At 49.3% G+C, this 25,101-nt stretch overlaps 1 protein-coding gene across 2 annotated transcripts in view; it reads right to left on the reverse strand.

Moving 5' to 3' along the window:
• Positions 1-2,779: 2,779 nt before the first annotated feature.
• Positions 2,780-25,101, reverse strand: part of DPYSL3 (dihydropyrimidinase like 3) — a 114,201-nt gene continuing 91,879 nt past the window's right edge. For both annotated transcript variants that reach the window (XM_047730161.1, XM_047730162.1), the window contains exons 6-14: positions 24,864-24,944; positions 21,319-21,387; positions 17,999-18,119; positions 14,122-14,278; positions 13,307-13,448; positions 11,614-11,784; positions 9,986-10,165; positions 7,453-7,615; positions 2,780-6,084 (exon numbers count right to left, since the gene is read on the reverse strand). In XM_047730161.1, coding sequence (XP_047586117.1) covers positions 5,996-6,084; positions 7,453-7,615; positions 9,986-10,165; positions 11,614-11,784; positions 13,307-13,448; positions 14,122-14,278; positions 17,999-18,119; positions 21,319-21,387; positions 24,864-24,944 — 1,173 coding nt within the window. In that variant the 3' untranslated portion in view covers positions 2,780-5,995. The remainder of the gene's footprint in view (positions 6,085-7,452; positions 7,616-9,985; positions 10,166-11,613; positions 11,785-13,306; positions 13,449-14,121; positions 14,279-17,998; positions 18,120-21,318; positions 21,388-24,863; positions 24,945-25,101) is intronic.

Genomic DNA, 25,101 nt, shown 5'->3' on the forward strand with positions numbered 1-25,101 from the left:
TCGCTAGAATGTAAATGTGCCTTGGTGTATTAAAATGTCTTCTGTATACAGTAAGCCACTGGTGCTTCTCAGCTGTGTCACTGTTTTTCCTGGAGGTAGGGCTGTAGGTGCCCAAAGTTACTTGTTCCTACTTCCATTTCCCACTGTGAGCACCGTCCTTGACCAGGGACATGCTGGTATTAGAGATGATGTCCTAGAACGGTAGAATGCAGCATAATTTAACTGATCCACCAATAGAGAAACTAAAAGCCTGACCCCTTGAGCATTCACACATCAGGGAGCACAGCCAGAGTTCCAGATTTTGCCCTCTGCTCTGATCTTGTCCATGACAGCCCATGCCCCTCTTTTACAGCACTGTGCCTTGCTACCCTTCAGCATCTTCATCCTGTCCCATTCCATATACCAGGACAGCAGGTAGATGTTCCAAATCTGGGACAGGAGCATCACAGGCAGCTCTGGATCCTTGTAGCTGGAAATAACTTCCCCTTAGGCCCACAGAAGCTAAGTGGCCAGCAGGCCAGCTGGTTCCCTGGGCTTGTCCTGAAATCAGTAGGCTCTTTTAAGTCATGTGGGCTCTGAAGTCCTAAATGCTGAGCGACCTGTTGTCCAGGCCATGTCAGGTGCCCTGTTTTATTCCCAGTAGCCAACGGAGTACATGGCAAGATCCAGAACTCTTGATTCTGAAGAGTGCCGGCCTTACGTATGTGATCTCATTTTAGTCAATTGCTTTGGCCCTTCCATCCCCCATGTCCTACTCATGGTTGGTGTCCCTTTTGTGATGGTTTGATGGTAGCAGAGCTGATTCCAGGAAGTTCTTTGAAACCTTTTTCTCTCTTTTTCAAAGAGAGACCTTTATATGCCTGTTCAGTGCTCTCATCCCCCACCTGGTCAGGTGTGACTCCGCCCCAAATAGTTCTACCCCACAGATGTGTGAAAGTCACTGTGTCTGTTTCACAACTTTTTTTTTTTTTTAAACATGGTTTCATCTCTTTGTAAACCCTGCAACCTGAGTTCACTTTAGTTAAGCTCTGCCCATGCCCTTGAACCCACTCTAATCCTAAGCAGAGCTCAGCTGCTGCCTTGGTCCCGAGCTGGGACAGATATTTCCCCAATCCTGAGTTCAAGCTGCAAACTGAGACTGTGGGTCAAACCTTGAACCTCAAACTGAAATAATTATGTGCTGAGAGTAGCTTTTGATGTTTTCTAAGCTTCGGGGTTAAAAGCTATCATCATTCCAGGCTCCTGTACTGACAGCACTGTTCTACCGAAGAAGGATTCGTGACACATACAAGCAATGAATAAGAAAACAGCATTCTCTGATCCCCGTCTCTACCTGCTCCAACCTACACACAGGCTCTTCACTCAGCAGAACACTCAGGCCCTGCAGGCTTGAGAAAGGTACCATGGCCATCTGCTGGTTTTGCCACCCGGTATCCAAATCTGGTATCATAAATTGGTTGTTTTGGGGGTGATCCCAAGTCCTCAGGCTTCACGTGGCTCTGGGGCTAGGCACATGACCAGGTAGGGCTCATGAGTCTCAGTGTCCTGGCCAGGGTGCCTAGCCCTGCAGTGAACACAGTTCCCAGGCCAGGCCAACCGGAATGGGTCTCTTTGGTTGTAACTAGTGAGGGAGCCTATCTCCTTCCCCTGAGTTGGTAGGCAGGCAAAATGAAAACCTGGGGACACCGATGGCTAGTTCTGTTCCCATAGCCAAAGGTTTTCCAAAGAAGCACTTACTGAAAGCAAGCGGGGCTAAGAGATTAAAAGAAACCACGTTCTAGACCCAGCTATGTTTCAGTCAACCTAATTGTATCCCTTAAGTTCTCATTACACCAGACTTTAAAATACCCTTTTCAAAAAATTTTTGTGCATACAGTAGTCTGCCATTTGCAATGAGAAGTATCCCATACAATACAGAAGTGGATCCCAAAGAAAGTTTGGATAAGAGGTTCACTGGAATGTTTAAAGAGGATATAAAAGGGTTCCACAGCCAAAAAAAAGTTTGAGAGCCTTCAACAGGATAAATTCCAAAAGGCTTAGATTTCTCATAGCTTTTAACTTGATGATAGGACCTCACATCTGTCAGAGTAGCTTAGTAAATAATCCTTTCCAACACTCCTATACAACTTGGAATCAATATGTTAAAGAATATACATTGAGGGGTGCTTGGGTGGCTCAGTCAGTTAAGTCTTTGGCTCGAGTCCTGATCCCAGAGTCCTGGGTTTGAGCCCAGAATTTGGGCACCATGCTCAGTGGGGAGTCTGCTTCTCCCTCTCCTTAGACACCCCACCCGACACCCCACCCATGGTCTCTCTCTCAAAAAATAAATAAAATCTTAAAAACAACAACAGAAAGAATACAGTTTGAAAAAAATATATACACACCTTGGAAAATGCTTAGTTTGAATTTTCTCAAAGTCCAGACTTTTAGGGAGAAGCAGAAAATCTTTAAGGGGATGACAAAAAACAAAGAGATGCAAGAAACCCTTCCAGGATCTGTACCGGACTCAGACAGACTTTATCTCAAATGGTGATGCATTTTACATGAGACAATCCCCAGAAAAAACTTCAGTTACTCTAAGTTTCAATAACGGTCACCAAACTCTGTGTCCAAAACAAAACTCAACCTCAACTGCTAAGATAGAAACCCCCCAAATTTCCTTAGGAAACCTCCTGTTGTCATCAAATCTGCCCCTCTCATCAACCATGTCAGTTTTATTGTCCAGTTTTGATACTGTAGGTGAAACGGCATGTCGCGTACAGAAGAATGACCACATCCATAATTTCATAGTTATTTTAATAACCAGGTGTACATTAACAGTCACTTAATGAACTTTTCTTTAATCTCAGCTAAACTCAAAACACAGTTTTCTTCACGGTTCAAACCAAACAGCTCTTCACGTTCCAGAGCTGCCTCACAGCTACCACAGATCACAGGGAGATTTACGGTCTGTTCATATTCACCAGACACAGAACTGAACACCCACACACCGTTTTCCAAAGAGGGAACTTGTACAATGAATGCTGGCTGCCTGGGACAGCCCAGGGGTATATCTGGGACTCAAGCTGGAGTTTTCCAAGGGGGGAAGGCCTGGGAAGCTTGTGGCTAGAACCAAAGTTGGGGGTTCATCTGCCCTGTTGGGAAGGGCCTCTCATGGTGAGTGTAAGTCCAGGCTTAGGATTAAGGCCTTTGCCGCAGAGCATGACTCTGGGTGTAGGCATGAGGAAAAAGGCCAAAGGGTGACTCGTCTTTGAAGAAAATCCATTTTCAGGATGACTATAACACTGCCATTTTTAGAAAACAGAAATAGAAGAAACACCTCTACAGGGTTGGCTGATCTAACAATTCCACAAATACCTTCTCAACTGCCCAAGGTTATGGCCATCCCAGACAGAACCCCAGTGGACTGCCATCTGGGTAAGGAAAAACATTAGAAGGTTGTGGGGGGGAGGGCAGTAAGCCCAGGGCATCCTTAGAGAAGGGCCAGGCCAACAGATGAGAGGGCAAAAGAAAGCTTGGGCAGGAGAAGAAGGTCCAGCAAGCCCTCCCACACATGGATGAGATGCCACAAATTTTGCAAGAGCTGTGACTTGCATCATGTTTTTTTCCTAAACCTTTCTATAGGAAGGGCTCTTTGATGCATCTTATGGAATAGGACACATTCGAATATAAATTTTAACTTAAGTAACAAGGTACAAGAAATCAAAGTCAAGAAAAGAGAGGGAGTTTTCGTGCAATTCTTAGGAATCTCTATGTTTGGGAAGTTACTTTTAGTAAGTGAAGAAAGGGAGGCTTTCCCAGATCATGTTGCCCATCAGGAAGGCATTAGCAGTGGTTTCTACAGCATGAAAAGCTTGTGTCGGATATGAAGTTCTGGTTGAATGCTTCATTCATCAGTCCCAGTGTAGTGCAGATGACCAATGTGGCCATGAAAGACTTACTGTAATGGCACAGAGAGGTCATGGAGGGAGGAGCTGGACTCTGGCTAGGAAGCAGGAGTAGACAGTCCCCAAGAGGACGCGCCCACTAGTTTTTTGTCTTTTCCTCCACCTGGTGGTTGTGGCTGGTACTGCAACACATCCCTGCAGAAGGCCCAGCCACTGAGGTATATTAATGTACATGCTTCAGATCTGACAATCTCCCTCTGCCTGCAAAACTGTCACTCTGAGTTCTACGACAGGCCCCCAGATCTTCGGAGTTATCTATCAAGAGCTACATGCTCCCCTTAAGTTTGCTTTAAAATAAAGGCACCATGAAAAAGCCTTAAAAATAGCAAGATTCCTTATTACGAGAAATGATTGTTTTCATAGTAATTAGATGGCTAGGGGAAATCCTCTTCCTTGGCTATTTCCAAATTCCTTTTTAGCCACGCACGTTCCCTTTTCTCTAGTCTTCAGCTTATGAAAAATGCTGTCAGAGAGAATGGCTTCTACTGAGCACCTGAAAGGTGTCTGAGGCCTGTTCTTTTTCTTCCAAGTACCTAGTACACACAGTTAGGGGTCCTACCAGCCGGATTCCCCAAGCACAGATATCTGATCCCAGGGTGAATGTACTTTTTCAGCTCTGGGCCTTAGTTCTACAAATCCTCATCTGGCTCAGAGAACTTTCCCCAACATTGAATTTTCAGAAGTGGCAGGATGGGAAAACAGACATTGAGCTCCACTTCCATTCTGGGCCACATCACACAAGGCCACATGTCACTGCCACTCACCTTGGGAGGCTTTATAAGGAAACAAAAAGCTCCCCCAGAGAATGTGCTAAAGGAAAGGGAGACAGGGCTGAAAAGCAGACCCACGGCCCCAGAATGTTCTCCCCCAGCTCCACAAACTAGCTTTCCCAAATGCTTGCTTGGCTCCCGTCTCAACTGAGATCATCTGTTGGGAGCAAAACTTCGAGAACACCTAAGCACTTAAGTTTTCAAACAAAAAATCCTATTCAATCACCAATGTGCCTGAATCTTGAGACGGAAAGAATAGACCACTGACCAGCAGCAAGAGAAGCCCTTCCTGGGGCCCTACCTCGGCTCGTCCTAACTTGGGACGCCGGACACCGGCTGCTCTTTCCGGATCAGTTCGCAAAGCCGCAAAAATGCGAGAATTTGAGGTGATCTCCAACACATGGTTAGAGGAAGGGGTGTGGGCCGTGGCTGCCCTCGCCCGGAGGGCCTGTGTGTGCTCCCAGCTGCTGCCTTTGAAAGAGCACCAAAGAGGCAGGCAGGAAAGAGGAGAAGGGTAGTTTCCGCTCTCCTCACTTCCTTCCCAGCCCAGGAAAGAGAATTTGAAAGCAACACTGAGAAAGAGGCCCCACCAAACTCTGGCACGATCAAACAGGTGAAAGTAATGGTTGGGTTTTGGTGTTTTACTAAAATGTTCAAAGGAATAAAATCTAGGAGGGATGTGACAAAGTCTGGAACCTGAAGACTGCCTGCCTTCTCCACAGACCCCGGGGACTGTGAGGAAGATGGCTGCCCCAAGTAGCCATCTTCCATGGAAATAAACGTGCTTCATCGACACAATACACAAGCCCCCTTATGCTCACCCACCCACCTGCCTCCCCCATCCATCCCACCCTAGCCCCTCTGAGCCTTCCGCCTCACTCTGGGCTCCCACCACCTCCTCACCCCAAATGACCATGTCCCTTTGTTGATTTTCCTGACATTCCAGCTTTGTCTGTCCCCTTGTCGTAAAATGCAGCACTACACACGCTCTCAACACTATATAGCAGACTTTTACCTTAGTAGCCTGTCTGATTGCATGCATGTAAATGCGGGGAGGCAGGGTCAAACCAATCAAAGCTATGCATGAACAGAAAACAAAGCAATATTCGTAAAGCTAGGCAAGCGAGTGTAGCATTGGAGAAACATAAGGCTTGAGGCTTATTGATTCTTTTAGATCGCAACCGTTTGGATTCGCTTTCCTTTTTAAATATTGGTGTACCATTTTGGCTTCAAAAAAATCTCTTCTTGCTTCTGCCCCTCTCTTTGGGGAGGGGTCGCTTAACTCAGGGACGTGATGTTAGAACGGCCTCCGGGAGGTGCCACGATGCGCTTGCTGGCCGAGCGGACCCCCTCATCCACTTGGGTGCCTGAAGTCGGCAATGCATTCCCAAAAGAGAAAAGGGAGAACGGGGTGAGGACAAGAAAGAAACCGGACTCATTTTCAGAGCATTAGATGGCAAGCGCCTTCCTGGCCTCATCTCCCAAGAAACTTCCATTCTAGTCTGTCAAGCATTCCAGGCGTTTTGTATCCACCCTCCTGGGGAACACCCATCTGCACCGAGAAGAGCCAGGCTCTCACCTAGATACCTTCGGACCCTCAGCATCATTAAGAACAATAATTAAAAAACAAGGCCAATGATCTAAGAAACAGCTGCTCACATTCCCCACAACAAGCAATGTTTCAAGTGCCCCTCAGACACCTCACTTGATCCTCACCACTTTCCTATGAGGGAGCTACTAGGATTGGTCCCATTGAACACAGGCAGCAACTGAGGCTGTGAGAGCTTGGGGAACCTGTCCCAGGTCTCACAACCTGGCCCAGTGCTGCTCGGGCCCCTGCAGCCTCAGCACGAAAGGAAGAATTCACATGCGCGTCACGTCCATTCACAGAGGAGCAGCCAACACGTTAGGGAGCAATTCAAATGCCCAAAAAAAACCTGACAGAAATCACTTGCGACAATCATAACGTGACCTGTGGCAACACTGCCTCAAAACTTGCAGCCTTTTCCTTCTGCCTTCCTCCCCGTCCCTGTCCCTTCCACTCTTTCTGGCTTCTGTCATCCCTTGCTCCTCTTCTCTTCTTCCCTAGATCGGCTCCTCTTTACCTCTCCCTGTACCTTCGGGTGGTCTTGCTTCCCTCACACTGAAATTATTCATCGTAGAGACACATATCGACATTCACTGTTCCCCCTTTGAAGACGACTGGTTATGGAGCAACTGGGTAATTATTTTCTATCAATATCAGTTCTTAAAGCGGAGACGAGATGAAAGGTCCGGCCAGCCAGGGCTAAGTATTTACTCGAAGGCAGCTCAGGTTAGCACTGTCACCCTCAGGAGGAGAGGGTGGGGAGGGTAAAAACGCTGGGTTCCAAGCAGCCCCCGCAATCCAAGCTCTCTTTTCATTCTGGGCACAGAGACGGGACAACACCTCGCACAGCTCCCACGGTCTCACGAGGCAAGTCACCATTAATTCCTCATAGGAAGCATCTCGCCCCCACCCCAGCAGGTTGTGATCTCTAAGCAGGACTGGTCATCCTTCTAACCCGATCTTCAACCTCAACGAGCCTTATCCTGCCTTCTCACCGGGACGCCTTTTTGACTGGGCAAAGTTTCCTGCTGACGCCAGCCACTGTCTCCCAGACCGTGGTCCGGGCTCAGGCTCCCTCCCAGATCACCCACCAGCTTGGAGCACCCTCTTCTCCTCCCTTGGCCCAGGGGCCCCACGCCCCACTCACCAGACAGGCTGAATCCCGACTGATGGAGGTTCCTCACCGGTGGGTTGGGCCGCGTGGGGGAGCCCCGGGTGGAGCCCGCGGGGGTGCCCCCTTTGGGCGTGGTGGTCAGGTCAAACACCGGCCCGTCGTACAGGCCCCTGGGCACGGCGTGCAGGTCTGCCATCTGCAGCAGAGAAAGCCCATCACCCTTGATTCTGTCAACAGTTACCGTCTGTGCTCGGTAGCAGAGGTAAGTCAAGGGATTCAGGGTGTGGTGGGAGCCAGAAAATAATAAGAACAATAGGGTCATTTTAAGGAAAGGAGAAGACGCAGACAATAAAGGGGGTGCGGGGATAGTGGCAGCGGAAGAGGTCACGGAAGTTCACTCAGTAGCTGAGCTTCCCTCTCTCTGAAGGAATAAAGGAGACTGTGATGGGGCGGGGCGGAGGGAAGGGGGGAGGCTACGAGGGGCAGAGGAGCGGGGTGGAAGGCAGCGTTTCCCCACAGAGGAAGCTACAGGTGGAAGGACCGCCTACAGACCCGGAAGCAGGGGGAGCCGGAAGGGCAGCGGATTGGGCCAAGGTCCTGAGAGCTGGCGGGGTGAGATCTGGCGGGAGCTCCACCCACACGCGCCTCACCTCAGGCAGAGCTGGCAAACCGAAAGGTTCTGCAGTCTGACCCCTGGCCTCTGGCTGTGGCTGTGAACCTGTCCTGGGATTGGGGAACCAGCCAGCACCCACGCCCCCTGGGCATGCTCGGGGCTAGGCCTGGTGTGGGAAGGTGGGGGTGGTGAGGGTCACCCGAAACACAGTGCCTGCCCCAGAGGGGCCCACGGTCTGTCAGACACGCGCTGGTAGGCGGTCCTCGGCCCGGGTCCGATCCCTGGCGGCCGGAGGAGGCCGGCAGAACAGGACAGCTCACCGTAAGACGCGGGGCGCGTCTGCCACAGAGCCTGCCCTCCCCTCCGGGAGCAACTCGGGTGCAGGCACACGGGCGACCCTCATCACGTTTGCAGATGCTCAGGACTCAGGTGGGACCCTGTCTCTGGCCGTGATCCCCAAACACCTTGGCCAGTAACTCTAGATCATCGTTTCTCTGGGTGCAGGATCTAAGTCGCTTGAATGGAAATAAAGGCCTGGCGTATATGGGAGGCTTCGGTTCCATTCTCTTCTCTAGAAGGCTACAAGCGGAGTGTGGAATGAAACTCCGTACCACCGAACTTTAAAGGATCACTCATAAAGAGGGTAGGACCGGTACAGGGATTCAAAACACTGTCCTAAGGGGCACCTGGGAGGCTCAGTCAGTTAAGCATGTGCCTTGGACTCAGATCATGAGCTCCAGGTCCTGGAATGGGAGCACCAGTCAGGCTCCCTGCTCAGCGGGAGGTCTGCTTCTCCCTCTTCCTCTGCGCAGGCGCGCTCTCCCTCAAATAAAATCTTTAAAATAAATAAAATAAAAATAAATAAAACACTGTCATAAAATAAGCAAGTGCAGGCTACAGGGATATTTAGACTAAAGGACAAATGCCCTTGGAAACAGACACACGCCCTACGAGAAGGTGCACCTCTTTTAGTGAGGCCTAGGGGCGCAGAACAGAGCTGGCCTGGTGACTTCAGGGAGGGAGTCTGGCAGCCAGCGGGAAGACACTGGTTACCATAGGCGGAGCTGGCAACCGCCTCCTCCCTGTGACCACACCCATAGGCTGGATGGCCAGTCACTGGGATCACTGGGGGTCTGGGAGTGGCTTGATCACTGGAGGTCTGGGAGTGGCTTGGGTGTGTGGGTATGGAGTTTCTGTGAGTGTCCCCAGCCTCCCAGCTCGCCATCACTATGACTAAAGACTCATTCTCCCAGCTGCTGGGTGCTGGCCCATCCCATGTGGACCAATGAGCATATGCCTTCCAACAGATAAGGTTGGGACCAGGGATCAAACTCCACCCCCATCCCGGATTGGTCTAACCCTATTCTGTAGACCCTTAGTCTTACTGGAAGAGACCCTGTGGTTGGTGTGGGGGTGGAAGGGGGCTCTGAAAAAACAGACTTCTGGGCCTCACCCCTATTATCAAGTAGAGCGCTCTGTAACATGGAGATAGATACATAAACACACAGATAAGTGTCTGCCTATCTATCTACTGCCCTATCTGCCTATCAACAAAATTAGGGACATAAACAAGATTTTATGTGAACCACAGAACTAGCTAAAAGGATCATAAACATTTGCCCTGTGGAGCAACACTGGATGGAAGAAATGAGATTGGGGGATGGGGGGTAGATGTGGGCTGCTAATTCTCCCTGTAAGCCTTCAAGAGTTATTTTGTTTAATATATGAACATTATTTTGAATTATTAAATTTTGGAAAGGTTTCTTGGGCCAAAAAAGTTTTGGAGACCCCCTTTTTCTAGACCATGAAATCTGTGTGTATCTTGGGAAGAGATCACCATTGTGAATTTCTCTAGGTGGGTGCAGGACATGCAGACCCCTCCGGATCTCGTGCTGGAATGCGGCACAGGCCCTTTCCCCTGCACTCCCACCCCAGGCTCAGACAGCTTCTCACCTTCCTCCGGGCTTTAATGCGCTTGTAGACATAGTCAGAGAACGGGCTGCAGGGGATGAAGCGGCCAGCCCCCTGGGTCACGTGCAGGTTGCCGTCTTCCAGCATGATCTTGCCCTGGCAAATGACCACCAGAGGGGCCCCGCGCAGCTCCAGCCCTTCAAAGATGTTATACTCCGCAGCCTAGAGACAGGGCGAGGGGCAAAGCCATGAGTGCGGGCACAGAATGGTGAGGGGAGGAACACAGTTTTCCTGGGCTGGGGACCCAGCTTTCAGCCTCAGTATAACGGACACCCCAGGGAGGCCAGGAAAGGCTTCCAATGCTCCCTGTAAGCTCTGGTGGGTAGAAGCCCCAGGAGAGAGATGGCTGCTAAGTAGAGACGGGACTTCCCAGCAAAGAGAAGCATCAATCTTTAGAAAGGCCCTGGTGTAGATGTACATTTTGTCACTGGCGGTGTTCAAAGAGAAGCTCGGGAATTATCAGGGATGCTGCATTTGACACTCCCGGACAGGCTGGGTAAATGGCTGAGGTCCATGACCCTTAGGTCTCCACTAACCCAAAAGGAAATGATGTGATGTGACACGATGTTTAAACAGAAGCCATCCCCACCAAAAATGGGATTTCCCTCTCCTGCCTCTATTTATTCACCAAGTGCAAGGCATTATTGCAAAGCATCAAGGACATCGGTTTGGAGTCTATACTCCAGAGCTATGTGGGTCTGAATCCTAACTTCACCATTTACTCACTGTGTGAATGACTGACTCTCTCTGAACCCCTATTTCCTTCTCGATACAATGCAGGTGGTAACAGTGCCTACCTCTTGGGGACGAATACAGAGATTCAGTGAATGAAAAGCTCACTGCCTAAAACATAAATGCTTTAAAAATATGAACTATTTTGGGCACCTGGGTGGCTCAGTGGGTTAAAGCCTCTTCCTTCAGCTCAGGTCATGATCCCAGGGTCTTGGGATCGAGCCCCGAATCGGGCTCTCTGCTCAGCAGGGAGCCTGCATCCCTTCCTCTCTCTGCCTGCCTCTCTGCCTACTTGTGATCTATCTGTCAAATAAATAAATAAAATCTTTAAAAAAAAAATATGAACTATTTTTACCAACACGATGCAGCCCTTTCCCTTAGGGACTGGGCTTTAATTATCCTCCACACGAGAAACTCCTCATGAGGAAGTTGTCTGGGCTGCTGACCAATTTTTTTCATATTCTCCCTCCTTCTCGGTGCAGGGGGGAATCCCTACCTTCCCTGGCCTCCTGGGGTAAGGTCAAGCACAGAGGTGGCTTGGGCCAGTGCACTGTGAGAGGAAGTGCCCTATACTACTTCTCTTAGGAAAGCTCTCTGAGCCAGGACTCCAGGGACCAGGATCTGGCCCCCGCCTCAGCGATCATGGTGGGAGGGGCTGGTGTAGACATGGTGCCTCCGTGCAGAGGGACTGTGCTGGGAGCAGCCCCCTGCGGACCCATCCGTGACCTGCTGAGGTATAATGTCACTGAGAATTGGGTACGGTTTGTGACCCATCCTGGTCTTGCTGGCCTGGGACAAGGGGCAGGCACACATCTCTCCTGACCAGGTCCCACACGCGCCCTGTCCATGCTGCTCTTCTCCTGCCATGCCAGCCTTACCGATTGGTGGCTCTTGGCAGAGACGATCTTCACTGCATCTGGATCCCAGATCACCAGGTCACTGTCAGAACCCACAGATATTCTCCCCTTGCGGGGATACAGGTTGAAGATCTTGGCGGCATTGGTGCTTGTCACGGCCACAAACTGGTTTTCATCCATTTTCCCGGTGGCCTAGGGGAATACCAAAAAAAATCAGCACCGGGCTCCTGCATTCAGAGCACGGTGACCACAGGGGCCAGAAACTCGCACACCGGCCTAAGGAGATGAGCACAGACCCCACCCACAAGCTGCCCAGTGGCTGTGGCTCACCTGTGACTTTCAAAGGCAGTTAGAGCTCCTGGCGTGCACGTTTTTTCTGGATATGTGCACACACTTACTTCTTTGCCCCTTAATTCCAAAAACAATTATGGAGTTCCCAGTAAAATTAAATGTGGTTATGAGCCCATTTTTTAGACATTTGTTTGTATTTGCGTGGTCACAGGATAAAATACAGAAGAGCCTCCCATAAATTATAATAATGGTTATTTAATCCTGGGTTGTCAAATTATGATGGATTTTTGTCTTCTTTCGTGTGTGTGCTTTTCTGTCCTTTCCAAGTGCTCTTTTAATGAGAATGATTCATGTGGGTAATTAGAAAATATATATATCTTATTTTCAACAATTCCAGAGTGTACCTATTATATACATTCATACATACACACACACACACACACACACACACACACACACACACAGTGTTTAAGAAAAAACAAAACTTAAGTATGTGAGAGAGGAGACAAAAATATTTATACTTTCCCTCTTTACAAAACAAAAAGCCTGGATAAGGAAAAAAGAATTTAATTTCAAATCTAACTTTGAGCTTCCTAGGAGCCAAAATGAGAAGGGAAATAATTTGGTGGCTTACACTGTGTAAGATGAGCGAAGCATTAGTTCATATGCAATATATGTGGCTCAGAAATAAGTGTCCCTAGAGTTTTTAAAATAAAAGAGAAGGGGAGTGCCTGGCTGGCTCTGTCGGTGGAGCATGTAACTCCTGCTCTCGAGGTTGTGAGTTCGAGCCCCACGTTGGGTGTAGAGATTACTTAAAAATAAGATCTTTTTAAAAAATGGTAAAAAAAAAAAAGAGAGAGAGAGAGAAGGAAGTCATCAACCTACTAATGAGTTAACTATTATTTTTACTAAAACCTTTGGACAGCCTTCATTTGCACGGCTATTTCTTTTGTCAGCTTCTGTCATGTTATTAAAATAAAACCAGGCCTACCATTAGAAGACACTGGTCAACAATCACTTGTACACCTGGATGACCACACACTCAGGGAAGGGCATCCTCGATGAGCAAGTTGACTTCAGTCTCTTAGGCACATACCCCTTGCTTACCATTTCAAGGGGTTCTATCCAGCCCTTTCAGAAGAGGTGACAGTGCTCTCCAGAAAAGAATTTTAATTCACTCTTAAGTACAGATCATTCACGCCATCAGTTGAAGGGTCTGAATGCGTGGTTCCTAGTTCTTAACAGTCTAGAGAAAGAGGTCTCCTCAGAGTCTCAAGGTTTATCCCCCTAGAAGTGACATTCCTAAACTGCTTGAGACATGGTTCCAGAAACATCTCAGCAGGTGTGAGGGCTCACCTACAAAGACACAGTGGCAAGAGGGTCTGATCTGGCCCTGGCCCCCATCCATGACCTTGATCCTTACCACAGCCTTGTCCCAGATGACAGACATCCGCTCTTCCACACCATTGGTGCCCTCAGGGATGGCTGTGAAGTTGTCCTTCCCAATCGCCTTCTGGGCAGTGCTGAAGGTGCAGTGGGCACTCCCGGAGAGCTGCAGGTCTCCACTGGCAAAGGAAGAGAGCTCCATGTAAACTGGAGAGGGGGCACAGAGGCCACCAGGGACAAGCAGCGAGCATCTAAGGTCAGCATTTGGGATGCCAAGACTTGAGTTTAGGATCTTTTGTGTACTTCTTACCAGCTGCGTGAGTATGAGTGAGTTCTTTCCCTCCCTGGGGCTTACAGTTAGCCCATCAGGAAAATAAGGGGGTGGGGTGAGATCATCTCTGGGTAACAAAATAAAAGGGACCCGAATGAGTAATGGGACTAACCCTCTATGTCCTGGCCAGGGGTGGGCAGCTACCAATGAGTCTCCCTTTAATTTCAGTTAGGTGCTGTTCAAAATTAGGCCCTACATGATCTGACCCTCTGTTGCTTAACCTGTAAAATGGAGATGACAATCCCTCACTCATATAGTTGTCGTGACGATCAATGAGATTCTGTGTGTCATCTCACCAAAGTGCTGGGCACGTGACATGTGTTAACTACAATGGCCATTATTAACATGGTTATTGTTAGTAATGTGCAAACTATGATGGGGGAGAGCCTGTTGTTCTCCACGTGGTTGTCCTCACCACAGCCTCTAATGTAGCTGTGGATGGGCTGCTCCCATCCTCAACCCCCTCCCCGGGTCCCACGAGGTTTCCACAGGATCATGCCACTTTTCATCCCCACACCCACCTGGCCAGCAAGGAGTTGATGTAGTCAGGAGTGGTCGGATCAGGGCTCAGAGGCGGGGATGTCACAAAGGCAGCTGCCTTAGCCCAGTTCTTGCTCCAGTAATGTGTCCCATCTGTGCCAAGGCTGGCAGTGATGGGCTCACCAAAGACCACATTTCCTGCAAGAGTAGGAAACAGGCGATGGGTTGTTGTAGGCGATGGTTATAGGAAACAGGCGTCTGTGCTGCTTCAGGCCTGACTCAGGTTATCACAGCCCCTAGCCCTCCTCCTTAAGGCTTGTGACTTTGAAGTCAGCCAGGCCTGGGGTCAAGTCCATGGGCCCACCTTTTCTAAGCCTCTACTGTTCTATCCGCTAAACATGAACAATGTCAGATCCCCTAGTTCACAAGAAGCCATCAGTTATAAGATGCAGCTTTAAGCCCCAGTTTGAGGTAAATTAAAATTTGAGGCAAAACAAAAAATGTACTGATTCTAAGATTCACTGACATTTCGTAAATATTAAAATGTGAACTAGCTCTCTCCTGGAACAGATGAAATAAGACCATGCCTACTTCTCAGGATCCTGAAAATGAAGGGACCAGGCACATACAAAGTGTCTGGCAAATAAGAGATGCTCGGTGACTATGATTTTCTTGCTACTCCTTCCCACGGTAGAGTCCCAAAGCCCCCAGCATGCCTGCATCCCTGGGAACTGCTAGACCCTTCTTGTTGCAATGATAGGCTTTGGTTCAATGAAGTAAGTCTGCTCCCTTGGAAAAGAGGCACTCATGGTCTTTCCACCATGCTTGTTTTTCCATAACCTAAAAGAAGGAGTGATCTGCTCGAAGGTACGAGTAACCTGGGACACATCAAAGATGAGGCTCTCTTCTTGGACCTGTGTCTGCAATTCGGAGTTTATACGCCCAAACCAAGCAGCGAGGAGGAGGGATACTAGGAAATAAACTGATCTAAGCTGAGCTTCTTAAAGAAAAAGGGACAGAGAAAGAGAAGGAAAATGCTGTCTCACAGAAGGTTGGTTGATACCAAGTTCCTCTACACCAGAATCTTGGGCGAAAGATGACCCATAAAGGTCTGGATTTCTCTAACTTCAGTCTTAACATCTTCCACGTTCAGGTTCCCCCCAATGTCAAAGTGTAGGAAGGCTCGATGGCCAAAATGATAAATAGGTCTTGCCTTCCTTCAACTCCAATCTATTGGTTTTTGGTTGCCTGGAATCCTTTGTCAGAAAAATTCTAAATATGCTTTTGTTTTCACTGCAAGAGTCAAGACTGGTTTGTGATGTCTGCCATGGGCAAAAGAAGAAATCAATGGCAATGATTCCTATATGACAGCCTTATTCTTTGGGAGGATAGGGAAAAGGATCCGTATAAGACTAATGAGAATTTCAAGGGCTCTCTAAAGCAATTTACCTAACTAAATCATACAGGACCACAAAGAAAGAAATGGAAGTCATGGCAAGCCTCGGGTACTATTAAGAGACATACAATCTTGAAAGTGGAAGAACTCTGGGATGTCTGGGTGGCTCAGCCAGTTAAGCATCTGCCTTCAGCTCAGGTCAGGATCCCAGGGTCCTGGGATCGAGCCCCATGTCTGGCTCTCTGTTCTGCGGGCAGTCTGCTTCTCCCTTTCCTCCCCGCTCATGCTCTCTCTCTCTCACACACACAAATAAATAAATAAAATCTTAAAAAAAAAAAAAAAAAGGTGGAAGAACCCTCCCTTTGGACTATCTTTAGATGGAAGAGTAGAATAAGCAAAATAAAATAAGCAAAAATTGTAACTATAGCTAGGTTTGAACAGCAGCTCCCCCGGCTGGGAGACCCTGACATATTGTGCTTTAATTTCCTCATCTGAAAAATCGGGATAATGTCTATTTCTCAAGGCTCCTTGACAATTCTACATGACAATAAATTTGAAGTATTTATCTCAGTGCGGGGCAAACAGTGGGTCCTCGTTAAACAGCAGCTCCCCAATATTAATTCTGAACCGCCACGCAGAGTGGCCGAAGAACACTCAGTGAGTGAGCTCGGGGCTTCAGGTCAGGATGGGAGAGGGAAGCCCGCCACCCTCCCTCCCTGCTCTGAGTACTCTTCTGAGAATGACAGGTCCCGAGATGTCTCCTGGCTCCCATGTCAGGAGTCAGGGTCGCAGCCCTGAAACAAGGCCTCCCAGCCTCCCTGCATCCTGGAGAAACCGCTGTGCTAGCTCTTTTTGCCCACCGTCATAAGCCAGGAGGCAAAGAGCGAAGCATCCTTCTCCAGGAGTTTAAAATAAGACCCAGCGTAGAGTGGACTCTGTCCTTGAGACCCTCGGGTCATCCTGAGAATGGTCCTGAGGAAGGAAGGAGCCAGGAACAGAAGGCACCAGAGCAAGTGTGGCAGGTGGTCTTGGGGAGCCGGTGGGAGGGTTCCCCATGCATTTTGCTTGCTTGCTTTCTTGGTTTTAGGGTTTTCTTTTCTTTTCTTTTCTTTTTTTCCTTTCTCCAAGAATGGGTAAGAAAGATTGGGCTACTTCTCTGGCTCTCACCCAATGACTCATACCCAGTAGAGCAGGAACACCATGTCATGTTGAGAGATTTAAAAGCAGAAAAAGAAAACATCAGGTTTACTGTGAGCGGGGTAAGGCGGGAGATGCCCCAGAACGTGCCAGCTACAAAGCCTGTCTAGACAATTAGGAAGAATCCCCTCCCAGAAGAAAAGGGTCCCCTTTGCCAGAAGGCAGGCAGCCCAACGCCCAGCCATCAGAGTCAGTCAGTGGGACTATTTTTAGCCGCCTGAGCCTCCCACAGAATGGCCACCAGCACAGAGGTAACGACTACACACACAGGCCTAGGAAAACCTCTCTCCCAACTAAACACAGGGCCCTGAACCTCCAGGTTCTCAACCACACGCTGATCACAAAAGAGCCCATTAGTGTGCCATTGAAGACAAGAACAAAAAGCGGAAGAGAAAGCTCTGAAATGAGAGTAAACTTCCGCTTGGCCCCAGAGGAGCAAATGCAGCCCAAGTTAACAGTCATGGAAGAAAACAGTACAAGTCAGAAGGCGGTGGGGACAAAGCCCTGGGGCGTGAAGGCTGTGCCACTAGTCATGCTTTAGAGACCCCCTTCACCCCCTTTACTGAAACATCCTGTGCTAACCTGTATGGCTCAGGTGGTGGGACCTCACCCCTGCACGCTGCCCTCTACTACCCTGACCTGTCAATTCCAGCATCCCCAGAGCAGACACACTGGTTCAGGGAGGGGCCATGACCCAAGCCGAGGCAATGAGAGCCCTCCTGGGTGCTTCTGCTGGAACCACTGGAAAAGATGTACTCTACTTCCTCATCAGGCCCACCTCCCATCAAATGCTGAGGGCAACATAAAGCCTCTTAGCCTTTTTTCTTGTCACTGTGCACCCTGAAAGCCAAAAGAGAGGAAAGCAGGGACAAGAAAGGATCAGGAGTGATAGAGCTCCAACATCATAGCACCTTGATCCAGCTATGCCTGAAACACCTTTAACCCATAATTTATTTGTGTTTATTTAAGTCCATTTGAGCTGGATCTTTGATTTCTGCACCTACTATAATCTTGATTAGTATGTCTACTTATAAGGCTCAGATAATGTGAAATGACAGTGAAGGACCAAAGGGAGGAAAAAGACGCCTCAAAACACTGACTGAAGCTATGCCATCTGGGACAAACCACCCTCCCTTCCTGTCAAGTGGGAGAAATTCCAGGGTCCTGCCATTCACACAGGATGCTAAGAGGATCCCCTGTGCTAACATGGAGGAAGGGCTTCCCAGAGAGCCAGGCAAGGAGCAAAAGAGGCACCATTTCTACAGGACAGCCAGAGGGGGAAGGAGCCATATGGCTGGCGCTGAGCTCTTAGGAGTACCCATCACCTTTTTTCCTGGCTTGAGAGATCAGGTCTGCTGCGCTCTTGCTCATGACCTTCGTGACGTAGAGTGGACAGTTGGTTTGGCTCGCAATGGTGATGGCACGGAACACAGCCTCGGCTTCCAGCTGCAAAAAGAAGTCCCGGGAGTCAAGAGAAGCACGAGCTTCTCTTCTCAGCTGCCACTCCCCACCTCTGCAGGCTGAGGATACAGGGCAGAGCTGAAAACCCAGACGATCTGCACTCGGTGGCCCCCGACCCACCACGTCCCCGTTGTGGCACTTCCCGTGGCTTCTCAAAGTCCCTCCCTCACCTCCTCTCTCCTCTGCTTCCCTCCTCTCCCGGTGTTCATCCCAGTGACTACATGTGACAGAAGCCTTTGATCCTCAGTTTTCCCAGACAGATTCTCTGGCAAAACAGCATCCCAACACCAGTATGGAAACAAGGACCAGTAAGGTAAGTAACATCAAAGCCTTTCCTGCAGCCACGGGTGGTCCGTGGGGGCAACTCCAGCAGGCATTTGTTACACTGATAATCCCCAGGCTTCCAGGGCCCTGGGTGCCTCAGTCAGTTAAGCATCTCATTCTTGATTTTGGCTCAGGTCATGATCTCAGGGTCGTGGGATCGAGCCCCATGTCAGGCTCTGCACACTTAGTGTGGATTCTGCTTGAAATTCTCCCTCTCCTCTCCCTCTGTCCTTTCCCCCACTTGTGCTCTCTCTCTCTCTTTCTAAAATAAATAAACAAAATCTTAAAGAAGAAAATAATTCCCAGGCTTCTCAGCAGAGACTTCTCTTCTTCTCAGTTTCTTCCATCCCACCCTAGAGTAGAATCTACATGTTCCAACATGCTAACCAACGTGATTGAATTTATTCAGTAAGAAATAATGAGTTTCCCTTTACTTATTAACAAAGCAGGGTCTTTAGAGCTCGGGCTTTTTCAAATGGCCTGGCTCTGAGTTCTGGTCCTGCTGGAGAAGCTGGGTGACCTCAAGTACGTACATAACCTCCCAAATGAAATGGGGACAGTAATAGGACCCAGCCACAGGGCTGTGAGGATCTAAGAGCTCATCCTTTAAGGCAACTGGTCTACCCCTGGGATAAGGCAAGTGTGCCTGGCAGGCTGGCTATTGGTCTTATTGTTGATCTTAGCTCCTGACCAGTGTGGGAGAGCCTGTGTCACTGCCCAAAGCCCACAGAAGTCCGATTCAGCCCAAACCGGGGATACCAGCATTCTCCCATTCAGTCAGCAACAGATCCATTTTGGATGGATAGGATATTCTGGTCAGCTGCCTATGCAGCCCAACACTTTAAAAAATACCAAAAATAGCTTGCAGATACCCGGTGTTTTCATAACGCAAACCAGCCACTGCCCTTGGTGGGTGTGGTTCCGCAGACAGGCTCTAGAACTTGGCGGGTCCTGCCTGCGGGCATCCCCCAAGCTGCATGTGGTTTCAAGGGGACAAGCCCTGGAGCCCCGACCCCGGGTGAGATCCGCCGCCCTCCTCAAGCACCCGGACCTCAGGAGCACAGCTCGGGTTCAGCTCTCACCGCACGGCATCACTGGAGATGGTAGTGGGGTGTGCTCTGAACAGAAGAGGGGCCACTCCTCTTCCGCCCTTCCCTCCTTCCTCACACCTGCGCTGCCCCCTGCACTCCCCACGGCCTCAGTCCTGACCCCTCGGACCCCAGGCCCCTGCCAGCAGCCCTTCGGGTTCTTCAGCACCTTGACAACATGACTATCTTTGGAAGGTGACATCACCCTCCAGCTTCACCCAAAAGGGCTTCCAGGGTTGTCCGGATCTACAGCTGAGAATCTTTTTACTAAAAAGGAGACGGGAACAGGAGGAGTGGGGTGGGGAGGGGTTGGAAAAACAAACCAAGGAACAAAAATAGACTTTGCTCAGAAATCCCCTGGCTGCTGCTACAGAAATCCATCTTGCCAGCAAATCTCTACAGGGACCAGCATTTAGGAACAGTTTCACAAACAGGGCTGATCACCCTGGCCCACTCACACCGCGGAAACAGCTTTCCAATCCTTCACGTGGGAAGAGCCCGGGGCTTAACCTCTTGAGCTCTTGCTTCTTCACCCAACAATAATGCCAACTGCCTGGAGCAGCAGTAAGGACAGCTAAGGTAATCAGCACAGCGCCAGGTGTGGGCTCACGTTTCATAGAAAGGGCCTGGTATTCAGGGGACAGACCTTTCTGGAATGCTGGGAAATAATGATAAATGATTTCAATTGGGAACAACAATGTCATCAGACACAGGAGTTTCGGGAATGCTGACAGTTCTGCTTCTCCAGCGGGACACAAGTGACACACCTGTATTCAGCTTGAAAAAATTCCCTGAATGTTTATGATAGGGATGTTTGTCTGTGGGTGCATTATCTTTTAATTTTTAAAGGCCTCTAAAAGAGATAGGCAACAGGAATATGCTCTTTCTGGTTCTGACTCTTGCTTCCTTCCGCAGAATGGAGGGCTGGGGCCTGGAGAGCAGGAGCCAGGCTCAGGCCACTCGCACAAACGGCCCCAAATGCAGTCTGGGTGCCACTCCGGGGCTGGCCTCCCAGAGCCAGTGTGCTCTCGGCCGTACAGGCAGCCAAGTTCCCACTCTGTGCCCTGTGCCAGCAGCTAAAGCCGCCGACATCCCAAACACATGCAGTCAGCCACTGGTTATCTTTTAGTCCCTTGTCAGCTGCTAAGCAGGCCCTGTTCATCATTCATCTTACACGTGGGAAACTCCCATACCTGGACATCATCATTACCTTACAACCAATCGATAGACATAAAGTCTATGAAACACCCCCTTCACCTACTGTGCCTATGGCTGGTATTTTATTTGGCAGGACTCAGAACATAACATGGAATAAGGGAGGAAACAGAAATGTCTTTGAGATGGACACTGACTAAGAAAGGATTTAGGTGTTTACCTCTCCAGCTGAATTGGTGTGGAGGACCCTCCACCCTGTGTCCTCTTAAAGAGATGAGGGGTCACAAGTAAGCATTTTCCTCACATTGCTTTCTACTTTGCTGAGTCCCTTGAGTTGGTCCATCAGACGTGTAGCCTTTGGAACAAATGTTCCAATATGCTGTCTGGTCCTCACAGACTCTCCTCACTTTTCCTCAAGGTTTGTTCTACACCGTTTAAGCAGGTGCCTGGGGAAGGCAGGCCGAACACAAACTCTCCAAATGACAAATGAGCAGCGGGCCATACGCCGGGCTGCTGGGGACTGTAGTCACACGAGTCTCTCAGAAGATGCTGGAAGGACAGAGCACCTCCACCGCTGTCCTGTTAACCACTCCAGTCCCTGGATCCCCACAACTCACCTCCTCTGGTCTGCTCAGCACATGGCCTTCTGGGCCAGTGATCCCCATTTCCAACATCCGGGTTTGCTCCTACAATGAGAAAAGAGAAAGAGACAAGAGCTCCACCAAGGTGTGGAAAACCACGCTGCTATCTTTAAATCTGAAGAAAAGTGATCAAGGGGAAAAAAGACTAAAACGCATATGTTGAATACATTTGTTAAGGTTCCATCTGGAATTGTAAAATAGGGTCAAGTCTTAACTAAGAGGAGAAAAAAACGTTTCGGAGAGATGGCTTTTTTCCATTAAAAGGACGGCAATCTTAGAGTACCAGAATTTTTTCGCCAATATACATCATAAGTCACACCAGCTCACTTATTCCTTAGCATCTCCTGCTGTGTTTTGCAACACAAACCGTGCGACTGTCTGGCCTTCTCCAAATCAGGATGGAGAGGCGAAATTCTAGGAAGCTGCGCTTTCATAAAGCCCTTGGGCTTTCTTGTCGTTTAAATGTATGCCTGAAACAAACAGACTCAGAATTTAACCAGACAAAATGATGCCTCCAAACAGCATTACCTGACTAAGTCTTGTGGTCAGATTCTATTTAATTAGTCTGTTTTGTGACAAAACGGCATACCCCCCTCACAGCTGATGGCTAAATTCCTCAGACTTGTGGCCAGCTTTCTGGAAGGAGCAGGTGGCTGGGCAGTGAGCACATGCATGGGCTCATTGGGACTGGCAGGAATCCTCAGCCACAGTTTGTGCAGTTTTGCTGGCCTTCAGTCTCCAAGTATGAAGGTCAGTGCCAACGAACGTGTGGGCTGATGACAGGGAGACGAGGGAGAAAGCGGGACCTGAACAAAGCCTTGTGCACCTTGGAACTATGAGAAGTGGAGAAAGGACAGGAGTCCTTCACCCTGTGAAAGAACTATTCTGTTGTTGTTGTTGTTTGTTTGTTTGTTTTGTTTTTAATAATATATATCATTTTAGAGGTGTGGGAAGAAAGATGCATACACTCTCAGTGACTGTGAGAAGTGAAATGATCTCCGTCTCCAGCTCTACAGCAGGATTAGAGAAAAGGCCAGAGGCTGAATTTTGCAGCAAAAGAACTTCACTTTTCATTCTTACTATTCCATTTCTCGAAACTTGGACTGAACACAATTTCTTCTGAACCCTGGAGAGTCGCCGCTCTGCACTGCCTCCTGAAGTCAAAGGAAGGTCAAGGTGTCCAACTACAAAGCCTCTTCTGTCTCATCTGACACTGTCACGTCTCTCTTATTCAAGAGCATGGGCACCGTGGGCAGGAGGGAGCTCGCTCAAGTCATGGTTTCCCAGCTGAGTCACATGGCGTGCCTGCCGTTTATGACCGACCTCCTACATCAGAACCTCTGGAACCGGGAGAATCCCAGGAATCTCGAAGCTCTACAGGAGACTTTAATGCACTGCTCATGCTGGGAGGTCCCATTCTAAAAGCCATGGTGTCCCTACAGCCAAAGGTTAAGAAGGGCACGCAAAGACCCTTCAAAGCTCCCTTACCTGGGTGCGAGGGGCCTGGGCACCATGAGGCACTGACCGTTGCTGTAATTACATCCCAGTTGGTGGGGGGGGCATGGCACAATTTTGGTTTGCTCCATGAGGAAAGGAACCCTGTTTTATTCACCTTCCCTCTTGAAGCCCTGGCACATAGTAGGTGCTCTACAAACCCTATTAGATGAATGGCTAAAGATGCTACCCTCTGAGATGGTCCTGCTGGCTTGAAACTTTTGATAATGTTCATGGCGCATACCCATGAGAGACTTCTTGCTCCTTGGTGACTTCTGCATCCATCAACTATGAAAACAGCAGCTGCCTTCATTTAGACAATGTGATAAAGTCTTTCAGCTCAAGCTGAATGTAATAAGCACACATAAGAAACCTTCCCTGACTGAGAACAGAGCCTTCACAAGGTAGAGAAGAGAGGGGATGGGGGGAACCAGAGATAGTTCGTTGCTAAGGAGCTACCAGAGGAAGCCGGAAAGGGGGCTTAGCATTGAAGCCCATCTGCCCCCACAGGGGCTTGGAGGGAGGAGCAGGGAGTTTGGTTTCTAGGGCATGTGGAGGGAGGGTTGGATTCTCTGGCAGCTGTGCCGAAAATGCAGAACAAGAGGAGTGACAGCTCTACCACCACGGGGATGCCTCCCGTGAGCACTGGACCCTCTTCCGAAAATGAATTTCATTATCTCTGAGTGTGTGGGGGAACATGGGAGAAGGCTGTCAGGGGTCTGACTAATTAATCTTGGTCAGTAAGAGGAAATTACACATGTAGCTCCCCTCCTCCGCTGGTGAGATAACGTCCAGAATCTGAAATCCTAACAGCTGGAGCCCTGCACGGCCAGGACATGCTGTGTCTCTGGGGGACCTGCAGCGGGACTGTTGGGGCAAGAGGCCCGGGACACACCAGCTCTGGGGAAGCCACACCACCTCAGAGCTAAGATTTTCTTCTCCCCGTTACTGACTGTGATCCTTGGCTGGTGACCAAATCCTTCTGAGCCCCATATCCTCCTCTACAGAACACGGCAGCCATCTTTGAAGGGCCAGCCAAAGAGGGAGTGACAGTACACTAGAGCACATATGAGTGCCCAGAACACGGCAGTAAGTGTTCACCACATGGCAGCTGCTGTTAGAAGCTCACAGGTCTGGGATGAGGGTCGGCCCCACGGTTCCCACACCTCGCTGACCACATCCATCAAGCCCTCGACAACTTCTAAAACGACGGCACAGCCCAAGGACTAGTGAGCTATGGAGTGCGTCTGTTTTGGCTCACCTCAGTAATCTTGTGCCCAGCACAAAGCACTCAGGAGATACTCTTTGAAAAAATGCAGAATGGTTTTTCTATGAATGTTATTAAATGAACCAAGAGGTCTCCCTCTCTTCTGGCGGCCTCCTCCTAGTGGAGGCCAATCTTGGATGCTTCTGAGATAAACAGACCCTGGCTAAGACCCATCTGTGCATCCAGCCCATTAAGCGACCCAGGAGATGGAGAAAGTGCCTTCTGCTTCCTCATAAACAATCGCTTTGGGCCTTGGGGCCTCGCTTTCCTCACTCTTGCCTCAGGTTTCTCAGCACAACTTCTAGGAAACCAGTGGGGCGTCTGATCCCCACAAGACCCACGTTCTTTACTAAAGCTGTGAGCTCCACAGTCCTGGAACAGATTTCTAGAAGTGCTATTTTAGAGTTTTTCTCTAGGACAGAGACTGTCCCGTAGCTTGGACTCACTTTTTAAAGAGAATCAGCAACGTTCTCCCACTAAATGGCCCAATTTGAAAACCTCTTCCGGCATGCCTGTTCTGATCCCCGAGAATGGCCAGACAGCCCCCCTTTCTACAGCGTCCTCAGCTTTCTCCCTCACTTGCCTTCATTGCCTCCTCCTAGCCTGGTGCGTTAAGGGAGGTCCTGTTTTTAGCACAGGGTTCAAGACTGAGCCTCATGCCTGTTAAGAGCTCACATAATACTGAAGTAAAGAGGGAAGAGACAGGCCTGAGACCCAAGCCCATGCAGAAAGCACACCCCGTGGAGCCGCGCAGCCTTACCTGGGCAATGATATCCCCGTTCTCGGCGTGAACCTGCGCAATGGCTCCCAGCTCACCCAGACAGGTGAAGATCTCGTAGAGCTGAAAGAGAAAGGAGTCGCTGTCACTTTCATAAGCCACTGAGGCTTTCAGCAACTCCATGCAGGGGTCCATCACGAGGGCCACAGGTAAAACAAATGAGGGAGGAAATCAGTGATTAGGGCAGAAAACACAGGCTAAAACATGCATAACCAGAGTG

Source organism: Lutra lutra, chromosome 5 (assembly GCF_902655055.1).
Source record: "Lutra lutra chromosome 5, mLutLut1.2, whole genome shotgun sequence".
Classification (NCBI taxonomy): domain Eukaryota; kingdom Metazoa; phylum Chordata; class Mammalia; order Carnivora; family Mustelidae; genus Lutra; species Lutra lutra.